This window comes from Suricata suricatta, chromosome 10 (genome assembly GCF_006229205.1).
Source record: "Suricata suricatta isolate VVHF042 chromosome 10, meerkat_22Aug2017_6uvM2_HiC, whole genome shotgun sequence".
Lineage (NCBI taxonomy): Eukaryota > Metazoa > Chordata > Mammalia > Carnivora > Herpestidae > Suricata > Suricata suricatta.
In genome coordinates this window covers 13,932,023-13,950,338 of record NC_043709.1, presented here as the reverse complement: position 1 = coordinate 13,950,338, position 18,316 = coordinate 13,932,023, and the positions used below count along the sequence as shown (strand labels likewise).

The 18,316-nt window shown below is 46.4% G+C and overlaps 2 protein-coding genes across 6 annotated transcripts in view; one reads left to right on the top strand and one right to left on the bottom strand.

The window, feature by feature from the left end:
* The window catches only part of FBXO7 (F-box protein 7), a 21,354-nt gene extending 7,310 nt beyond the window's left edge, over positions 1 to 14,044 (top strand). For 4 of the 5 annotated variants that reach the window (XM_029954717.1, XM_029954714.1, XM_029954718.1 and 1 more), the window contains exons 3-9: positions 1,113 to 1,340; positions 2,647 to 2,788; positions 4,895 to 4,978; positions 8,604 to 8,699; positions 10,440 to 10,616; positions 11,893 to 11,930; positions 12,906 to 13,589. In XM_029954717.1, the coding sequence (XP_029810577.1) occupies positions 1,113 to 1,340; positions 2,647 to 2,788; positions 4,895 to 4,978; positions 8,604 to 8,699; positions 10,440 to 10,616; positions 11,893 to 11,930; positions 12,906 to 13,292 (1,152 nt within the window). In that variant the 3' untranslated portion in view covers positions 13,293 to 13,589. Of the gene's footprint in view, positions 1 to 1,112; positions 1,341 to 2,646; positions 2,789 to 4,894; positions 4,979 to 8,603; positions 8,700 to 10,439; positions 10,617 to 11,892; positions 11,931 to 12,905; positions 13,590 to 13,866 lie in introns of those variants that run through there. The other variant, XM_029954716.1, reaches the window with a different exon arrangement.
* SYN3 (synapsin III) overlaps positions 13,587 to 18,316 on the bottom strand; it is a 459,446-nt gene continuing 454,716 nt past the window's right edge. The window contains exon 14 of the mRNA XM_029954713.1: positions 13,587 to 17,965. Within this exon, the coding sequence (XP_029810573.1) occupies positions 17,833 to 17,965 (133 nt within the window). The 3' untranslated portion in view covers positions 13,587 to 17,832. The remainder of the gene's footprint in view (positions 17,966 to 18,316) is intronic.

Below are 18,316 nucleotides of genomic sequence, written 5' to 3'. Positions count from 1 at the left end.
CATCAGGGACACGATGAAGCGATGAAGGACCTCGTATGCTAAGGGGTTTAGGAGTTTGGACTTCGTTTTCTAGGTCTGTGTCTCACAGTGTGTTCTCTGTGAAACCCTTCTTTTCTCAGATTATAAGTAAAGTGTTCTGAGGATGCCGAGTAGTGAGGAAGGGGCTAGTGTTTCTTGGCTAAATATTATGCACACAGTATTACAGTTGGACCTCTCAGAGCTCTGTGATGCCACGGTGTATTTTGTGAAGGTGGAGGGTGAGGTTCGGTGGCTATAGCATGTAGTGTTTTCCAAACTTAATTGATTGTAGACTTGTTTTTTCCTGAGGATATCTAGGGTCACATTCCAAGGCACAATTCAGGGAAATGCTGTTATCTGCACTGGGGAGATACTGGCAAGTTTTAAGCTTGGTTATGGGACATAATTGGATTTTTAAAAAAGATTATATATGTATTTATTTTGAGAGATAGCCCATGTAAGTGGGGGTGGGGTGGGGCAGAGATTGGGAGGGCGAAAATCCCAAGCAGGTTCTGTGCCGACAGCACAGAGCCCAACAAGTGGCTTAATCCCACAGACTGCGAGATCATATATAACGTGAGCCGAAACTGAGAGTCAGATGGTAAACCGACTGAGGCACCCAGGCCCTCCCATGATTGGATTCCTGGTTGTCAGGAGCTCTGGCAGCGGTGGTGTCTCGGAAGACAAAATGGAGTCCGGGTACTTAGGGTGGCTGTTGCTGGGTGTCAGGTCATTGGGTCTGAAGTACCTTTGGAGTTGTAGGGGCAGATTCTAGAGGTGTTTTGGACATAGATTCAGTGGAACTTTGATCACAATGAAAGTGGAGTTAGTGAGGTAGAGGGAGGAGGCTAGGTTGATTTCTAGGTTTTTGGCATTCTGGCCAGGATTAATGGAGAGAGAGAAGGAATTCAGGTTGGGGAGTACATTGCTGGCCCATTTATCTAGGAGGGTGCACTTAAAACGTGTCCCAGTTCTGAAGCTAATAATGTGCTTTGGTTCTGGGCACTCATCTGAGTTCACTCGAGGATACAAAATAAACTGTGTAAAAATAAAAGTCTATTTAATGAATTCATTGCTTTTGTTGTCTTTTACAGTTGGGGGCTAGCCAGGCTTTTGAAATTGAGTCCGTTCAAGATGTCGTGGATGTGGAACAGGGCGCAGGAGTCTGTCCCCCAGAACCGATGCTCTGCAGTGAATCGGTGGAGGGGCGAGTGCCACACTCATTGGAGGTCCTGTATCAGTCAGCTGACTGTTCCTGTCCCAGCGATGCCTTGGTCGTGGCAGTGCATCTGCTCATGCTGGAGTCCGGTTACACACCTCAGGTGAGCCTGCAAACAACACATTGTGTTAGGGTTTCAGCCTCCCATCGGGAAGGGGGGCGTACTAGTAAACATCACTAGGGTGCTGTGGAGCTATAGGTCTCTGTTGGAAATGCAGTTGAGTGTTAAATGTGAAGTGCTGAATACAGTGATGGGTGTACAGTAGGCGGTCAGTAAACGTTCCTTCTTTTTTTCCTTCTTCATTTCTCTTGTCAGGCTTGTCAATTTGTGTTATAGAAGCAATGGCAACTATGGTAAAAAGATGATGACAGTATGTAGTGAATTGTGGTCAAGAGTGTGGGATGGGCGTGTCTAGAAGGATGGCTCTAGATTATTTTTTATGTTTATGGCTTTGAATCACCAGCAATGTAGTAAGATTCAGTTAGGAAGAGGGACATTATTATTATTCCTGCCATTCATTCATTCTCCATTTGATAAGTATCCACCACTGACAGGTGCAGTGCTCTGTCCCTGCTCTCCGGGTGCTTCTAGTCCAGGAGTGGGGGAGAGAGACCGTCTCCAAACCATCACTATGTTGGTTACATTCCGGGAGACGCATACGTGTGTGGGATGCCACAGAGTCCCAGAGGACAGCAGTTAGCGTGTCTCAACCCTTGGTCTAAGGATACCTGGGGATCTTCCGAAAATGCAGATTTTGACTTAGTCTAGGGTGAAGCCTGACATTCTGGATTTCTCCCACACAGTAGTAATGCTGCCGGTCTGTGGGCCACGTCGTAAGTAACAAAGATGTACGACAATTCATGGTGGCTGAACACACGCAGCATGCCGTGGTCTGAGCCGGGAATTGGGATATAAAGACATTGGCACACGTCCTTGTCCCCACGGAGTTCCTAAGTGGGGGAGAGAAGTAGATAAAAAGAAAACTCTAATGTATTACCATAGAAGTGTGGAACACTAGAAATAACAGAATGTGAGGGGATAAAAGAGTGGGAATCACAAAGCAGAGTGGTGGTGGTGTATTACAAAGCCTTCACAAGGTGCCATCTGAGATGTGGTCTTAAATAACGATACTGCTTTGGTAGGCAGGGAAGTAAGTCTTTGAAGAGAGAAATGGGTCCCTGTCTCTGATGTTACTTTATCCATTTGAACATTTTGATGGAGGAGAATACGTTTTGACATTTTTCTGTCAACATTTTATTACCAGCTATGGTAATGATGTGACAAATTTTAGTAAGGGGACTGTACAGAATGCTATTTCCAGACAAGGTAGGGGCCTGTTGGATTTTTAATCCTTTTTGAGATGAGCACTTCTCTTCATTGTTTGTTTCTCTTTCCTTTCAATCCCCAGGGGGCTGAGGCCAAGGCCATGTCCATGCCAGCGAGCTGGAGGTCGGGCGGCGTGTACAGGCTCCAGTACACACACCCTCTGTGCGAGGGTGGCTCTGCTGCTCTGACCTGCGTGCCTTTGGGAAGCCTGGTCGTCATAAACGGTAACTGGTCGGCGTGGTCCCGGTGCTTAGCTTACTGACACTGACGTGTGTCCAGACTATAGCTGCTTCAGAGGTTGGCTAGCGTGATACAGTAGTGTCCCTCTCAACTTTGTCTCGTCCCTCGGCCGCTGATACCCCGAGTCCGAGGGGCCATAGGATACGTGGGTTTAGCCTGGCAGCCTTCTCTCCCGGGCAGCCGTCCCCTTCAGCTGTCTTAACCTTGTGATGTGACTGCTGCAGGGGGTGTTGTGATCTTTGGAGTGACATGATCTGTTACATTCAGGCACTTTGTGCCTGTGCGTGACTTCCTGATGTTTGCTTTTTTAATGGGGGTCTCGAGCTGAGAGATGGTAGAGGTGAGAATGTGCTGGGGTCATCTTTTCCCACTTGGCGTCTCTGGCCAGTAACGCACAGAAACACCGCGAAGCACCGGTTTAGTGTGTGTGCTGGACCCCCCAGCCGGCACCCTCGGGAGAGTCCCTCTGACTGGTTTCTCGATCTAGTTCTCTGTCATATTGGCAGTTTCACAGGGATAGCAGGGCCTGTCCTTACTGTGTTTCATTTTAGCTCAGGTGCCACCCCGGGATCCGCACGTCTGCCAGTGGTCTGCGGTGTAGCCTCGTGATCACGCATTCTAGAGAGCCCGTTGAGGAACCAGAATCCTTGATTTCTGTTCTGTTTCGATTTTTGATTTATCCTTGAGCTCGCTAAGGTAGCATGGGAGGTCAGAGTGGCTGCACTTTTGTTTTTTCAGAGCAGCCCACCTTTTGTGCAGCAAAGGCAGTGCTTTGATGGGCGGTCGCCCGTGGTGTCCCCACGCGCTGGGGGACTGGTTCTGCCTCGAGGACGAGGGGGAGGCCACACCTTGAGTGGCACCGTGCTCAAGGGCGCCCTACCGAGGTCTCTTCTGAGAGCTTGCTTGGAAAATGTTGGTTCTGCAGAAATTTACTTTGAAAACCACTGATGTACGTGGTCATGATCTTTGAAGTGAAAGATAGTTCCCTGTCCCCTCTGATGTGATTTTTGGTATTTCCTTTTAGTCACTAGATTGTTTGAGACGTTCCTTAAAAGTCCCAGATTTCAGCTTTGCCCATGTGGGTGGTACCATGCTGGGCAGGACGTGTCCGATGGCAGGCGACCGGCCGAGTGTGGCAGCGACTGCTCACCGACCGCAGGCGAGCCTTCCGGCTGGGCGCTCGTGCAGGGCCAGCAGTTTGTGCTCACGGCCATCCTGCTCCGTCACAGCCTCGCTCTCGAGGTTGAAGCTACTGAGGAGTCCACGCGAGGTGGTCATTTTTGCCTCAGTTTCTTGCAAAAGCACTTTAACAACGTGTATGATAATCTCTATTTACTAGTTTCAGGATCCGTAACGTGAAGAGAATGACTGTTAAATGTCTTGAAGGTATCGGAGTTTCTGATGTTTGGTTCCTTTATTGTCCCCGGCACTGTCAGCTGCTTGCAGACTTGCGTGGCGGCCAGCCAGTCCAGGCTCAGTCCTTTGAAAAGGAGCAGTGTGTCTCTGTGTCTTTCCTTCGCCCAAGACGTCCTGCTCAGTGCACATGTGCACGAGCACATCACTGGCTCTTTCACGGCCGGAGATGAAGCCCGCCTTTGTGTATCCAAGTAAAGCCGAACCCTCTGGTGATGTCAAGAATATTGGCCTTTTAGGTCTAGAGAGAGATGATGTTGTGAAAACTGGCAGGATTCTTTTAATAAACAAGGCAAGACTCATTGCCAAGGATTAAATTTTTTACAAAATGGAGATTTTAGTGACCTTGTTAGAAATAACGATTGTATTACATTTAAATGTCTCCTGTTAACCTTGCTGCATAGCTTTCAATTGCTAAGAAGCTGTTGTTGGTAATACCTAGTGGATTCTATATAAAAGTGCATGCTTTAGTTTTTAGAGGTGTTTTAGTGATTTTACCTGATGTGATGGCAGGTTTACACTTCGGACTTTGCTGTGAGGGAAGGAAATGAGCGTGGAGCAGTTGTGTATACAGAGTCCTTCGTATGTTGGGGCAGAGAAGCGCAAGCCCATGCCGGATAATGAAGGCGATGGAGGAACTCACAAAAATGACTTGTCTCTCTCTTGCTTATTTACAGCTACACTAAAGATTAACAGTGAGCTCAGAAGTGCCAACCGATTGCAGCTGCTGCCTGAATCCTTTGTTTGCAAAACAGAACCAGGTAACATAAGTGTGGTGAAACTTTGGGACGAAGCATTGAGAGGTTCGCTTTAACAAAACTAAACAGTAATGTTGGAGAGACTAAAAGTTTCTGAGTGAGATGAAAGCAAATCTTAGACAGTGTTGCCGAGGATCGTTTCTTTCCCGCTGTGCTCAGGGTCTTGGAACGCTGGATGACATCCGTGCTGCTGTTCTGGGCGACCCTAGTTTGTAACTCATCACTCGCTATGTGGATGCTTCCTAATTTCTGAGTTAGTCTTCGGATTTTTCTAGTATTGTGTTTAATCACAGTGGAGAGGGTCTGCATTTGTGGAAACCACACACTGCTGCTTCATTGTTGAAGATTACTGGAGGAAAAACTACTCAGAATGTTAGTTTAAACCGACATAGATTTGGTTGCTGTTTGATCGGATTGGAACTAGGCATGATTTTGCTTGTATTCTGTAAGATTCCTAATAGATGCAAAGACAAGCTTTCCTTTTAATATTTTTGTTAACTCCATGAGAAGCAGGTAGGTGGTTGAAGGAGAGGAGGTGGGTGGAGAGAGAACTCACATGTCTAAGCACTTGTTTTCTGCTGGACACGTGCCTTGACAGATGCTATTCTGTTGCAGGTTCCAGGAAGTTAGGAGGGTTTTAAAACCTAGAGGTGGTGTCCTGGGGTGGGGGCAGGGGCAGTGGGGTCTTACGGGGAGGTTACTGAGAGCTGGGTCTTTGCTTTGAAGGCCTAGAGACTTACTCTTGTTAGTTTCCCGGGCAGATCAGGCCCTGAGTTCTGTGAACTCCCATGAGCCAAAACTGATGGGAAATGGGGCCATCAGGATACATATTTGTAATGATCTCTGGACATTTAACATCACACTAGACCAGTGTTTCTTAACCTGTGTTTTCTTATCAATCCTTTGAGGAGCCTTTGCAGAAAATCTGTTCCCCTTCCATTGTCTCCCATGAAATTTTAATACTATAGATATAGTGCATTTTCGTTTGTGTCCTGTGGCCCTCTGGAGGCTCACAAACCAATAGTGTAGCTAGGGTTTGTTTGGTTTTTGCCTTCCGAGAACCGTTTTTTGTCCCATTGTGGGTGGCCCTGCCCCTGTTGAGGAGCATGAACGAGACTTACAAATGTGTAAATATGTCTTACCACTGGGACCAGGAAAACTTGAAATTCTTGGCCACAACACTATTTCTCTCCACATGAGGGAGGACTTTGCTATGGGGAGTAGAAATACACTACATTCCACAGTAGTGGAGGTTGTTCTGCCCATTTTACAGATTAGGAGGCAAGTCTAGAGGAGGTTAAAGTACTTCAAAGTCACAGAGCTAATAAATGGTGGAATTTAGGATTGGATTAGATTTGACTCCTCAGACTGTTTTTAAAAAATAACTTTTGGGGCGCCTGGGTGGCTCAGTCGGTTAAGCCTCCAGCTTCGGCTCAGGTCAGATCTCACTTTCGTGGGTTCAAGCCCCGCATCAGGCTCTGTGCTGACAGCTAGCTCAGAGCCTGGAGCCTGCTTCCGGTTCTGTGTCTCCTTCTCTCTCTGCCCCTCCCCCTCTCATGCTCTGTCTCTCTCTGTATCAAAAATAAATAAAACATTAAAAAAAAACTTTTATAGGACTGTAGTTCAGATTTGTATTCTTCATCTGATTTCTGTTAAAGAGAAAGGAAGTGAAAGAGGAAGAAAGTTAATACTGTTCTGTTACAATAAGTTTATGGGCTGTATTAAATATTTTTTAATATAGTATTTTCATGCTGGGTAGGGTTCTACTGCTCATTTGACAAGTCATTTTAGTTACATCTTACTGTGGCTTTTATAGTAGAGTACCTAATGTATACTTATTTATATGCTTATTTGTTTATATTTTTATTTGTCTTTTTATTTGTCAGTTCCTGTTTACTTTTATAATAGATAACTAAAGGAAGAAAAAAGTTGTTTAAAGAAATCTGTTCTCACACTTGAAAAAAGGCAGTATCCAAATTGATGTTTTAAATATCTTGATGTTTGATTTCAAGTCAAGATTGCAGTTCATGCGATGAAGATGTGGAGTTTAGCTGCATCTCTTTGCTCGTTCGCGGTCAGGCAGCTGGTAATGAGTGTGTATTTCTCAGAGATCGCGGAGTACCTAGTTACGGAGTGGGGCACTGGGCGCTGCCTGGAGCTTTACGTTCTAACCGATCTTCGGTGCAGTGGTGGGATGTTTCTCCTTTAGATAGTGGAGCAAACAGGTGTGGGTCCGAGGGTGCAAGGTCATCTACCTGGTCACAGTACAGCAGAACCGCAGTGGGAACGTGAGGTGGCATCTGGCACCGTTCTGTATTGTGCAGATGAATCATGGGGGGGGTGTCTTCTAAAAATGCAGGTTCTTTTTCTTTTTTTCTTTTATAGTTATTGTCAAGTTGGTTTCCATACAGCACACAGTGCTCATCCCCACAAGTGTCCTCCTCCATGCCCATCACCCTCCCTCCTTTCTCCCCCTCCCCCATCAGCCCTCAATTTGTTCTCAGTATTCAAGAGTCTCTCATGGTTTGCCTCCCTTCTCCTCCCCCAACTATTTTTCCCCCTTCCCCTCCCTCATGGTCCTCTGTTAAGTTTCTTCTGTTACACTTATGAGTGAAAACATATGGTATTTGTCCTTCTCTGCCTGACCTATTCACTTAGCATGACTCCCTCGAGTTCCACCCACATTGCCACAAATGGCTAGATTTCATTCTTTCTCATTGCATGTAGTATTCCACTGTATATATAAACCACATCTTCTTGATCCATTCATCTGTTGACGGACATTTAGACTCTTTCCATGATTTGGCTATTGTTGAAAGTGCTGCTGTGAACATTGGGGTGCATGTGCCCGGAAGCATCAGCACTCCTGTACCCCTTGGGTAAATTCCCAGCAGTGCTATTGCTGGGTCATAGGGGAGTTCTACTGTTAATGAAAATGCAGGTTCTGATTAAGTTGGTCTGTGGTAGGGCCCGAGATTCAGTATTTGTAACCAGTTCCCAAATGATGTCAGTTCTGGTGATCTGTGACCCACACTCTGAGCAGCAGCTTAGTGGCTAAAATGAGCACTTTGGAGCCAGACTTAGGTTTGTACCCGGCCCTGCCACTCACTGGGAAGCTTTGGATGGGCTTTCATTATCTTGTCCCATTTATAAAATAGGGGTCAGAGTATTTCTCTCGTAGGGAGAACCACTGATGTGAAAAAAAGCTTGAAGGGTGTTTGACACAGTTGCTGACACCTGGTCATCATGTGACAAATACTGTTCCACCTGTGGAGTGTGGCCCCCGTGCACCCCAGTGCCTGGACGCTTTGCGCAGGTTCTCAGTAAACCTCGCTGTGTGTACGGCTCTCACACCACAGTTTTTCCTGCTGTAACTCTAGCCTGTGGATTATATGGGTTGGGTACATGCAGCTCTGTTAGTTTGAAATACGGGATTTTTAGCTTTACATCTAGGATACAGTTGTCAGAACCACACACCACATACTGCTTCTAGAGACATGGGTTCACGTCTGTCTATGTAGGAAGTATTTATGAAAATTCACCACTTTGGTTTGGCAAAAGTAGAGGTTGCCATTTCAAGTTTTGCCACTTGATTTTGTTTTGGTTTTTCATTAAAAAAATACTCTAGGGGAAGACGTAGCCAGGATCTACAAAGATATTCAGAAGCTCTCTCGTCTCTTCAAAGACCAGCTGGTGTATCCTCTTCTGGCTTTTACCCGACAAGGTGAGAGACGATAAGTTATCACAGGTCAGGTGGCTGGAAACAATAGTGAAGGTTTATGTCTTATGCTTGTGACGCTGACATATGACTGTTGCCGTTCTCCTGGCGAAGTCCTGCTCTTTTAAAACTGAGCTTTATTGTTAATTCCTCAAGTGTTATTTATGTCCCGTTTGTATTTCCACAGCATTTTGGGCATGTCCTTGTTGTAGCCCTTCTTCCAGTGCATCGTAAACGTTGATGTGCGTTCTTTCCACCCCCTGAGGTTTTAAATACCTTGGAAGCAGGGACTATGTCTTAGCCCCTTACGTATTCTCATGGCCTAACACACGGTCTGGTCTGTAATAGGTGTTCAATAAATATGTAAGTAATGTATAGTCCGTAAATTGGGTCTAAGGTTTTCTTATTAATATTATTTATTGGGGCTCTGTGCTAGTGACTTTGGATATTTACATGGATTCTTATTCAGTGCTAACAACTTTGAAGGGGACTTCATTCTCATTTTACAGATGATGAAACTAATTCAGTGAGCTGTATAATTGATTCAGAATTCTTATGTTAGCTCTTATTTGTGGTATAATAAGGAAATATGTTAAAATCTCAGTGACTTAAAGAAAACACACCCATACACATGCTGCGTGTGTGGGTGAGTTTTGTCCGGAGGCGTAGTAGCTGTTCAGGACGTGCCGTCCGTGGCGCAGAGGGATAAGAAGCCGGAGGCCCGGCCACATGCTGGTTCTTACAACTTTTGCTCGGAAATGAGATGCCACTTCCACTCACATTTTATTGGACACAACAGAATGGCCAAGCCTGATGGCAGTGTGGTGGGGAAGGGTAATTATAAGCTAGAAAATGAGAATCCTGATCCACCACAATCCCTTACCTGGAAAAGAACTTCAGATTTATGCATACAGATATGTGGCTTTTATTTGCCATCTGTATGTACAAATCTTGTATTTTAGGTCTCCAGTTGCATTTGCTTCGGGTGCTGGTGATGGGAGAGAAAAATGTGAATTTTAAAATGCTTTATTGGATTTTGATTGTCTTAGCTAGTGGAGAATAGTTATCACAGATATTTAAAGGAGCTAATAATCTTATTTGATTATGTATGATTATTTTTCCTTCTTGGCTTGCTTCTGATACTTATCTACCTCCCTTTTTTTTCAGCCTGCTAGACCTTAGAGAATAGTAATTGCTAACACTCGAGTGCTTGTTAGGTGCCAGACATTGTTCTGTATGTATTCACATGTATGTATGTATTCACATGCTCAGTTTTCAACTCCATGAGCTAGGTGGCACTGCTAACCCATTTTACAGATAAAGAAATTGAAGGATAGTTTAAGTAATCCAAGTGTCCACCGGCAAAGTGCTAGTAAGTAGCATCATTGGGAACCAGTTATAAAAATCAACAAAGCATCTGTTTTCTATAATTGAATACAGAAGTTTTTGTAGCATTCATTGAATACTGCTCGAAACAAAGGAGGCCATTGGCTAATACTTAGAAGTTGTCATAGTGATTCATTGGTTTGTCTGCAAAAGTATTTGTCTTTCCACTGAAAGAGGGAACAAGGGACTTAGTGGTAGCAGTGTAGCCAACCTGACAGTTTTGTGGTAGGTGATGCCCACTTGGGTAACGAGACTACCATCTAGTCTGTCACCTAGGAACAAGTTGGTAACTTCCATTAAATATGTGGGGAGAGCTAGATGTTCTTTGCTCAGTGATACCTGTTCTTTTTTTCTTTGTAGCACTGAACCTCCCGGATGCATTCGGGCTGGTGGTCCTGCCGCTGGAGCTGAAACTGCGGATCTTCCGGCTCTTGGACGTTCGTTCCGTTCTGTCTTTGTCTGCAGTTTGTCGTGACCTCTTTATTGCTTCAAATGACCAACTGCTGTGGAGGTGTTTGTACCTGCGCGATTTTCGAGGTGATTGCCATGATGACATGTTAACGGGAAAAGGACTCTTTCTTACCGAGGTCTTAATTACTCAGCTTGCCGGAAGTTTTTAGTTGTAGGCTCTCTGTTTGTTAAGAGTTTCAAGTAATCGTAACATGCAGCCTTTTTGGAAGGAGATGGTGAGCCTCCTTTACTTCTGCCGTATCCTGAGACCTCTTCTCCTTCATTTCTGTCTTCTGCGTAACACCAGTGTTCCCGTGGACTAAGTAGCAAAATCTTGGTAGATCCCCTTCATTTATTTTTTATTAAGACTATTAAGTAGAGTCGTTTAGATTGTTAAAAACTTCCGGTTTTCTTTAAAACTTCAAAAAGAAGAAGCGAATGACCTGGTTTTCATCTCCTCCTTGATTCCTTTATGCGCTTGCATTCAGAGTTCAGATGTTACTTTGTTCCAGTCATCTCAAATTAAAAAAAAATTATAGTTGAAATGAAAAGATAAAATGACCAAAGTATATAGAAGAACAAGCCCCAAAAGAGGCTATGATTAAAATGGGCATAAAAGCCCTTTTACTTGCATTTTCAAATTCAGATTTAAAATACAGTCAGTCTTTATCTCATTTCCAGATTGTGGTCCATAGACCCGTCTGTAATCTGCTTAGATTTTATAGCGAATCTCCCTGTGGATGTGACGTTACAGGCCTGGAGCTCCTATAAAATCCCCCTTCCATGCCCATGTGATGGCTTCCAGAGAAGCATCTCTTTTATCTAAACTCCTCCTTAGACTTAAAGTTGAAGAGGTCCCTCTTTCCTCATTTCACCCATTTCAAGTAAATAAGTATATTAAAAAGTACTTAGTCCTTGTGGTCGTGCTTGTGAGAGTTGGGAGAAAATAACCCAAATAAGAGAACTTCAAGTCAGCTTTACCTCCAGTAACGGTGGGCCATGGTGCACACAGAGATGGTCACCTGGTGTTGCGGAGACTCAGGCTAGGAGAGGTCACGGTCCGCTGAGACCGGGCAGGAGGCGCAGGACAGCGTGGGGCAGTCGAAGCAGAGAGAGCGGCCACACAGTCCTCCGTGTTCCCGAGGGCGTTACCAGCTGGTGGCACCGCTGCCTTCAGCGAGCAGGAGGGGTTTGCATCGGTGCGAGGGGGTGACGAGTGTCACAGTGTGTGGTGAGCAAGGGACCTGCTCCTGCTTGTGCTTCACGGGTGAGCGCCAGCTTCCTCCGGTCAGAAGCAAGATTGCTGTTTCGTGCTGGATGAATGAAGCGTTTTAAATTCTTACCTTTTGTTTTTTCTTTGTAGATGGTCCTGTTAGAGGTCGAGACACAGATTGGAAAGAAGTAGGTATTTTTAAATGTTGAGGCTAATGTTAATAAAAGAGCAGAAGCAACTAGTGAATTAATGCATCAAGGCCATATCACTTTTGTTATGATGTAATGATATTACTAAATTTATTGCTAATTTCTCAAAAGTGAAAATATTTTTAACTTTTATCTTAGACTCAGTCCTTATTTTCTTGTGTAATTGCACAGGAAAAGAAGTCTTAACACAGTGATTGCTTTTCATCTTTCCTTAATATAAAACATTCTCTCTTCCTCTGTTGCAAAAAAATTTTTAAGCGAAGTTTTTGTGCTAGAGTGGTCTTCAGCTGCCCAGCCCGTTAGAACTGCATGCTCGCTGTATGTACGGACGCCTGCTCTGAAAGACATGGACGGGACTGAGACATGAGGGGGACTGAGAAGGGTCCTCAGATGTGTCCTGAGCTCACAGCACTGTCCTTAGGAAGATGTTCTATCCTCTGAAATTGGTTTCTATTTTTTGTTGCTGTTTAAATTGAGATCCTTTAGGAATATGATTCAGGTGAAAGGGTGAATTTAAATGCTTCTCCCCTTCCCCCTAGTACCTCCAGAAACTCTTAAACTTTATATTATGTGGCCTGATTTTCTCGACAGATATTTAAATTTTCCACTTTCAAGAAAGGCTGACCTAAGATTGCATATTAGCTCAGGAGCTCTGCTTGCAGTCTTGAAAGTACACGCCCCACTCAGTTATCCTTCCTCTGGACTGAGTGTTGCTCTGAATTGGCGCAGCTGCCCAGTTGCTGCCCAGTTGCTGTGTGGTTAAAGTGTACAGGCCGCTCGGCATTGTGTTCGGAGCTACTGCCTGAGTCGTGCAGATGGAAACTGGTACAAGTCGTGTCGTGTGCCCTGGTTCCTTTGCTCCGTAGTGTGGGAAGAGGAAAGTGTGGAGAGAGCAAATCGGAACTTTGGGGAAGCATCCACATCACTCACCGTCTCTCGTTCTTGTTTCTGCAGCTGTACAGGAGGAGGTACATAGAAAGAAGAGAAGCTCCGAGAGCGCGGAGTGTGCTGGTCATTCCCTCGTCGCCCTACCCCCTCCCCTACTACCCCAACCGCCCGCACCCCATGCATTTCCCCACCTCGCTCCTCCCTCCGGGGATTATCGGTGGTGAATATGATGAAAGACTAACCCTTCCCTATGTTCGTGGCCCTATCAGCTCACTCATCCCTGGACCTGGGGAGACGCCCAGCCAGTTCCCTCCGCTCAGGCCACGTTTTGATCCCATTGGCCCGCTGCCAGGACCTAACCCCATCTTGCCAGGGCGCGGCGGCCCGGGTGACAGATTTCCCTTAAGACCCAGTAGGGGCGGGTCCACCAACAGCCCGCTGCCGTTCATGTGATTGATTTGTGATCTCACTCTGGAGTGGGTTTGGTTTTTGTTTTCTAAAACTGCAGGTGTCATCTTGTTGGGGGTGCTGATCTCTAGTGTGTTCTGATTGCGATGGTGAGGAACGCACTCACAGTGGCCTTCGGTAGATGTATTTAAAGCTCCAGGGGTGGTAGGGCCCGAGGTCACTGTATGACCAGGTTGGCCTTGGGAATAGTTGGCCACTCACCTTCCCTCTGAATTCCCTTCTAGGATGACAGTTGTTCATGATAATGTCTGCACCAGATTAAAAAAAATTCAGTATAAGTTACATGGCAGTCTTGACTTTTATTACAGAAAGATAATAGAATAAAGTATTCAGAACAGCTTCACAACATTACTTGGTTTCAGAATGATCAGAACCTATTCAGGGTCATCAGATTGTTGCATGGATTTTTTGTTTTGTTTTGTTTTTAATTATTTTTTTTAGTGTCACCCTTTCCTCAAACAAAATTGTTTGCAGAAGCCTGATTTATAAAATGAAGAGAAGCCAAGCCAGGGATGAGTGTGTGGACACCCACCCGCTCAACCCCCTCCTCTCTCCGCAGCTCCTTCCCAGGCTCTGTGGTGAAACTCCTGGGCTCTGAAGCAGCGTTTTGGACGACTGTGGGGTTACAGGCCTCTGATTTCTGGCTGCTGCTGGAGTGGAGTTACGATTTTTTTCCCTTGGTTTGCAACACTTGGGACCTGATTTGTAATCTAAGTAGATGACCTCTTTCAACAAAGTGTTACTGCTTTGAGTGCTGGTTACGTGCTTGTTCTTCAAAGGTAGCCTCTTACTATTGGAAGGACATTTTACTTTTAAGATTTAAAGTACACAAAATTCAAGATTTATTCTTCATACAAGAAAAAGGCCAAACACAAATGTCTTATCATACAACATAGAAACATGCTATTGTGACAAATAAAAATCTGAATCACAACCCAGGAATAAAACACTAATAGATAGTATCTGCAGACAATATTTAGGAATATTGCCGACATCTTCCTCCTTTTTAAAAAATCTGTTTTGCATATAAGGAAATGGCTTGGAATGTTATATGCTGCAAGAATATTTTGAGCCTACATACTCGTGAAAATATTTTTTGCTACACATAGAGTCTTTATTTCCATCACAGTGAAGAAAATTGGGTCAGTGCTAGGATTTTCTAGAGGCCATGTCACCGTTAGTAGCTTAATGTGTGTAGGCAAAGGCTTGGGGCTTTGACATCTCTTCCTGTGGTGTTTTGTGATATCTGAGCTATAGGACAGCTTTCTCGACAGTGTCCGCCAGATGCTATGTGGCTCTGCCTGGGTCTGGGCTGAAAGAATCACTCGAAGCTTGCGTGGGCCCAAGTATACCCTCTTCTCCCTCTTCGCCCCTCCGTGGCCATCTGCGGTGTTGGGTTTGCACTGTGTGGTGTGTGTGCAGCGGGAGGATGTAGTGATGACCGGAAGCACCAAATCCTATAAAACAGTGAGTTTGCAAAATATCCTTTTTGAACGGCCCTTGGGAGGCCCGGGAACAGTGCTGGTGTCCTGTGGATGCGGGTGCTCCTTCCCTGGGACTTCCTGGCCAGTGTGACACATCCCTTAACTGAGAGTGTGCCTTACACCTAAGTCCTCCAGCAGTTAGTTCTAAATTCCTAAAACAGCCTCAAAGTTTCCCTCTTGGATCGCTAAATTAGAAGCTTGTAAAACCCTACGTTCTCCTCATTAGGCTGAGACCCTGGGGCTTTCTGTATTGCTGATGTGTCATGAGCATGAAATCACGGTTTGGCAGCACGTCCACTGCGCAAATCTCTGACCATCGCTGGGATATTGCGGTGGAAGCAAGCTCGTTCAGAGCGCCGTGGTCTGCGTTTCGGTAAGAGGCGGGTCTTCATTGGCTTGTAGTCTCTCGACGGCCTTCTGTGGCTCTCTCATTTCCCCCTAGTTATTTTTATTAACAGGAGCTTACCCTTTCCCCCGCTTCTCTTTATAAATGAAAACTACGGTTTGGCAAGGCTGGACATCAAATCACGGGAAGTATCCTCCTCTGCTTCTGATGGAAAGCTGGCTTTATACCTAAACTGCAGCTCCGTCTTCCATGGGCGGAGGAGGAAGACCTGGACCGAGGTATTTTCTCTGGCTGGTGGCAGTGTCCTGAGGCTGCACCCTTAAATCCCTGCTCATGGTGCTCCACCCTTAGCACCCATGTTTCAGCCTCACCGAGTCAGCCTGGAAGGAAGATGCCAGCCTTTCTTCGGGTCGAAGTTGTGAAACAAAGCAAAAACCAAACCACCTGTCAGAATCTTTACAGAGTGACTCCTTTCCTCCCTTCTTTTTCCCCTTCCCACTCAAAAATGTCACAGCTATTAAAGGGTAAGTGTTCAGAAGGAAGATGTGCTAGCCTATGTGAGGAAACAGTCCATTTTGGGGGTCTCTGCAAGACCACTCTTGGGCTCTACTCAAACCAGTGGGGAAATGTACTCAAATGTGCTGGTTATAAAACAGTGTCATGTCACGTATCGTGTGTGCATGGTTACAAAAATCAGGATGCCTGACTTGATAAAAAAAATTGTGCCACTGTAGTTGGGGCATCTGGGAGTTATAGCTTGGATGTTGAGATGTTTTTACGGACAAGGGACAGAGAAGTGGGAAAATGTAAGCCACACAGTCGCTGTTGATGGAGCCACTGTTGAGGAGTTTTGCTCAGCGGAGTGGGTCCCCGGCTGTAAAGCACCCACACCAATACTGTCCTCCTGCAGGGGCCTTCCTACCCAGCTCAGCTCAGGGCTGCTGGTCTAACTACAATTGCATGCAAAATACTTGGGAAGACTGACAAAGACTCAGGTCCAGGCCTTATGACCAGAATTCTGCCCCCTTTGCTCTGAATTGAAGCTAGCTGTGCCCACACTTTGAGAAACTTTGTCCAGCCCATGGCCACTCTGTTGTGCGTTTTGAGTTGTGTTTTATTACTAAGTGAGAATCAGGTAACCTTGACTTTTTCTGATCTTAATCCCCAATGTAGAAGAGCAATGGCTGCCTTAGGTGTTTTCTGTGCTCTTGATCTCCCCAAACATGCCTCCATGATGTCACACCTTGCCCTATAATTTGTCCCTGCTCCTTTATTCAGAATGTAGCTCCAGGCCAAGGACACTTTCATTGTTACCTCTCTCCTTCTTTGTGACCAGGGAGAGGAAGACATGCCTCAAGTCGCAATGTAGGCTGTAAGGGGAGCATGTGGTGGCTATGTTCTAATGTCCTGGGCTCTTCTCAGGGCCAGGAAGCTGGTTCTGGCAACTACAATGTTTCTAGCACCGGGCATGTGGTGATTTGGGGGCAGCCCTGCACCCCATCTGGTCATGGGAAGCAGTCTGATGTAGGGAAAGAGCTTTAGAAAGAAAGGGAATCGGGGCCTTTCCAGCTCTGCAGCCAACTTGTTCCGTCAGATAAGCCTGGGTTAAGCATGGTTCAATCTCGTGTCTTTACTGCTGGAATTCCGAGAGCCTTTGACACGCAATGTGTACTACCCATCTCAAAACAAGAAATAGAAAGTGTTTCCCAAACATATTGGACCATGGGACCCTTTCATAACTGAGTAGCCTACCAAAGGCTTGCTGTAACCCATTGGTGAAATGCCAACCTGGAAGTTACCGCCACTGCGCTTTCTCAGCCCGTGTCATTGATCTCCTGATTCTCTCCGGTTCCTTGTATATCCTTGAGGAGGGAACCGCATTTCGGGCGGGAATTCAGAGAGTTCTTGGTGGGATACCGCAGAATGGGTGGAGAAACCCTGACCCGACTCCTTCCTTGGGAAGTGGAGGGCATCTTCCTCTGGGAACTAGGGATGGTTCGTAGAAGAACCTGTGGTCGGCTCCTGGCTGTCCGATCTGGGGGCGAGCAGTGCTTCAAGATTTCCTCTCCGTTTCTGTTGTATTCTGAGAGACCCCGCTTGTCACACAGGATCTGGTGTCCTTCCACTGTTCTTGAGGTCCCACGGGGGGCCACACGTGATGGACCTTTGCCTTTCTGGTCTGAGGGATGACCTCTCGAGCCTGGCTGGAGCTAGCGTGGGTAGGTAGCTGGGCTTTTTTCCTTTTGTTTGCAAAACACGGTCAAAAGATTATTGCCTCCTATGTTGCTGAGGTCTGACTACAGCGTCTGCATTTGATGGAGGTGAGGCAAGGCCTGGAGGGGGCCTTCACCCGAAGGCGAGCAAAACACCAACAAGAAGTGTGAAAACTGGCCACGCACAGACATTTCACTTGGTTATCTGAGGTGGGGAAGCAAGCACGTGGGTGCGCAGGGTCTGATTTGAGGAGCCCGGAGGCTCTCAAAGGCCCACCGCTCGGTCGGATGATGATGCTGGAACGTCATGGTAAAGGGAAGTGGGAACACATACAGATACTCGGTTCCTGGATCAAAGGCATTGAGAGAGTATATTCTCAGGCCCTCCATTCTGTTCCCATCGGGAACCAAGGCTGAGAAGGGAGAGAGGCAGGAAGAGGGAGAGTGTGACAGGACGCTCCCCGGACCCAGCGCAGACAGGGTTAGTCAGAGAACAGGCTGGCAAAGGACTTCCTCAGGTTGCGGATGGTTTCGGCCTTGGCCTCGTCTTCACTTGGGGTCCCGCGCTGGGAGGTGTCGGATGTGCTGAGGCTGGTGGTCAGGGACTGGGATTTGCTGAAAGAGAAGGGCAGAGGGGGTTGGGGGTGAGCCGGCCTGGGACGGGAGTCACAGGGCCTGCCCGGAAGCCGAGCTGGGTGAGCCCAGTCATCGCAACGACACGGTGACTGGAAAGCAGGCCTCCCAATGCTTATCTGATGCTGAGCGCATCACACACATTCTTTAACGTGCAAGGTGGTTATCGGGATCCTCCAACTTTAGGTGCAGAAACTGGGGCTCATGGCGAGTAACAGGGGCGTGCCCACTGATCACACTCATTCCAGCAAGCTGGGCTGTTAGGAGACAGCAGCCTGACTGCTTTCCTGCCTACACACCCAGACCTGTGGGGCCAACTGCCAAGTGCCATCT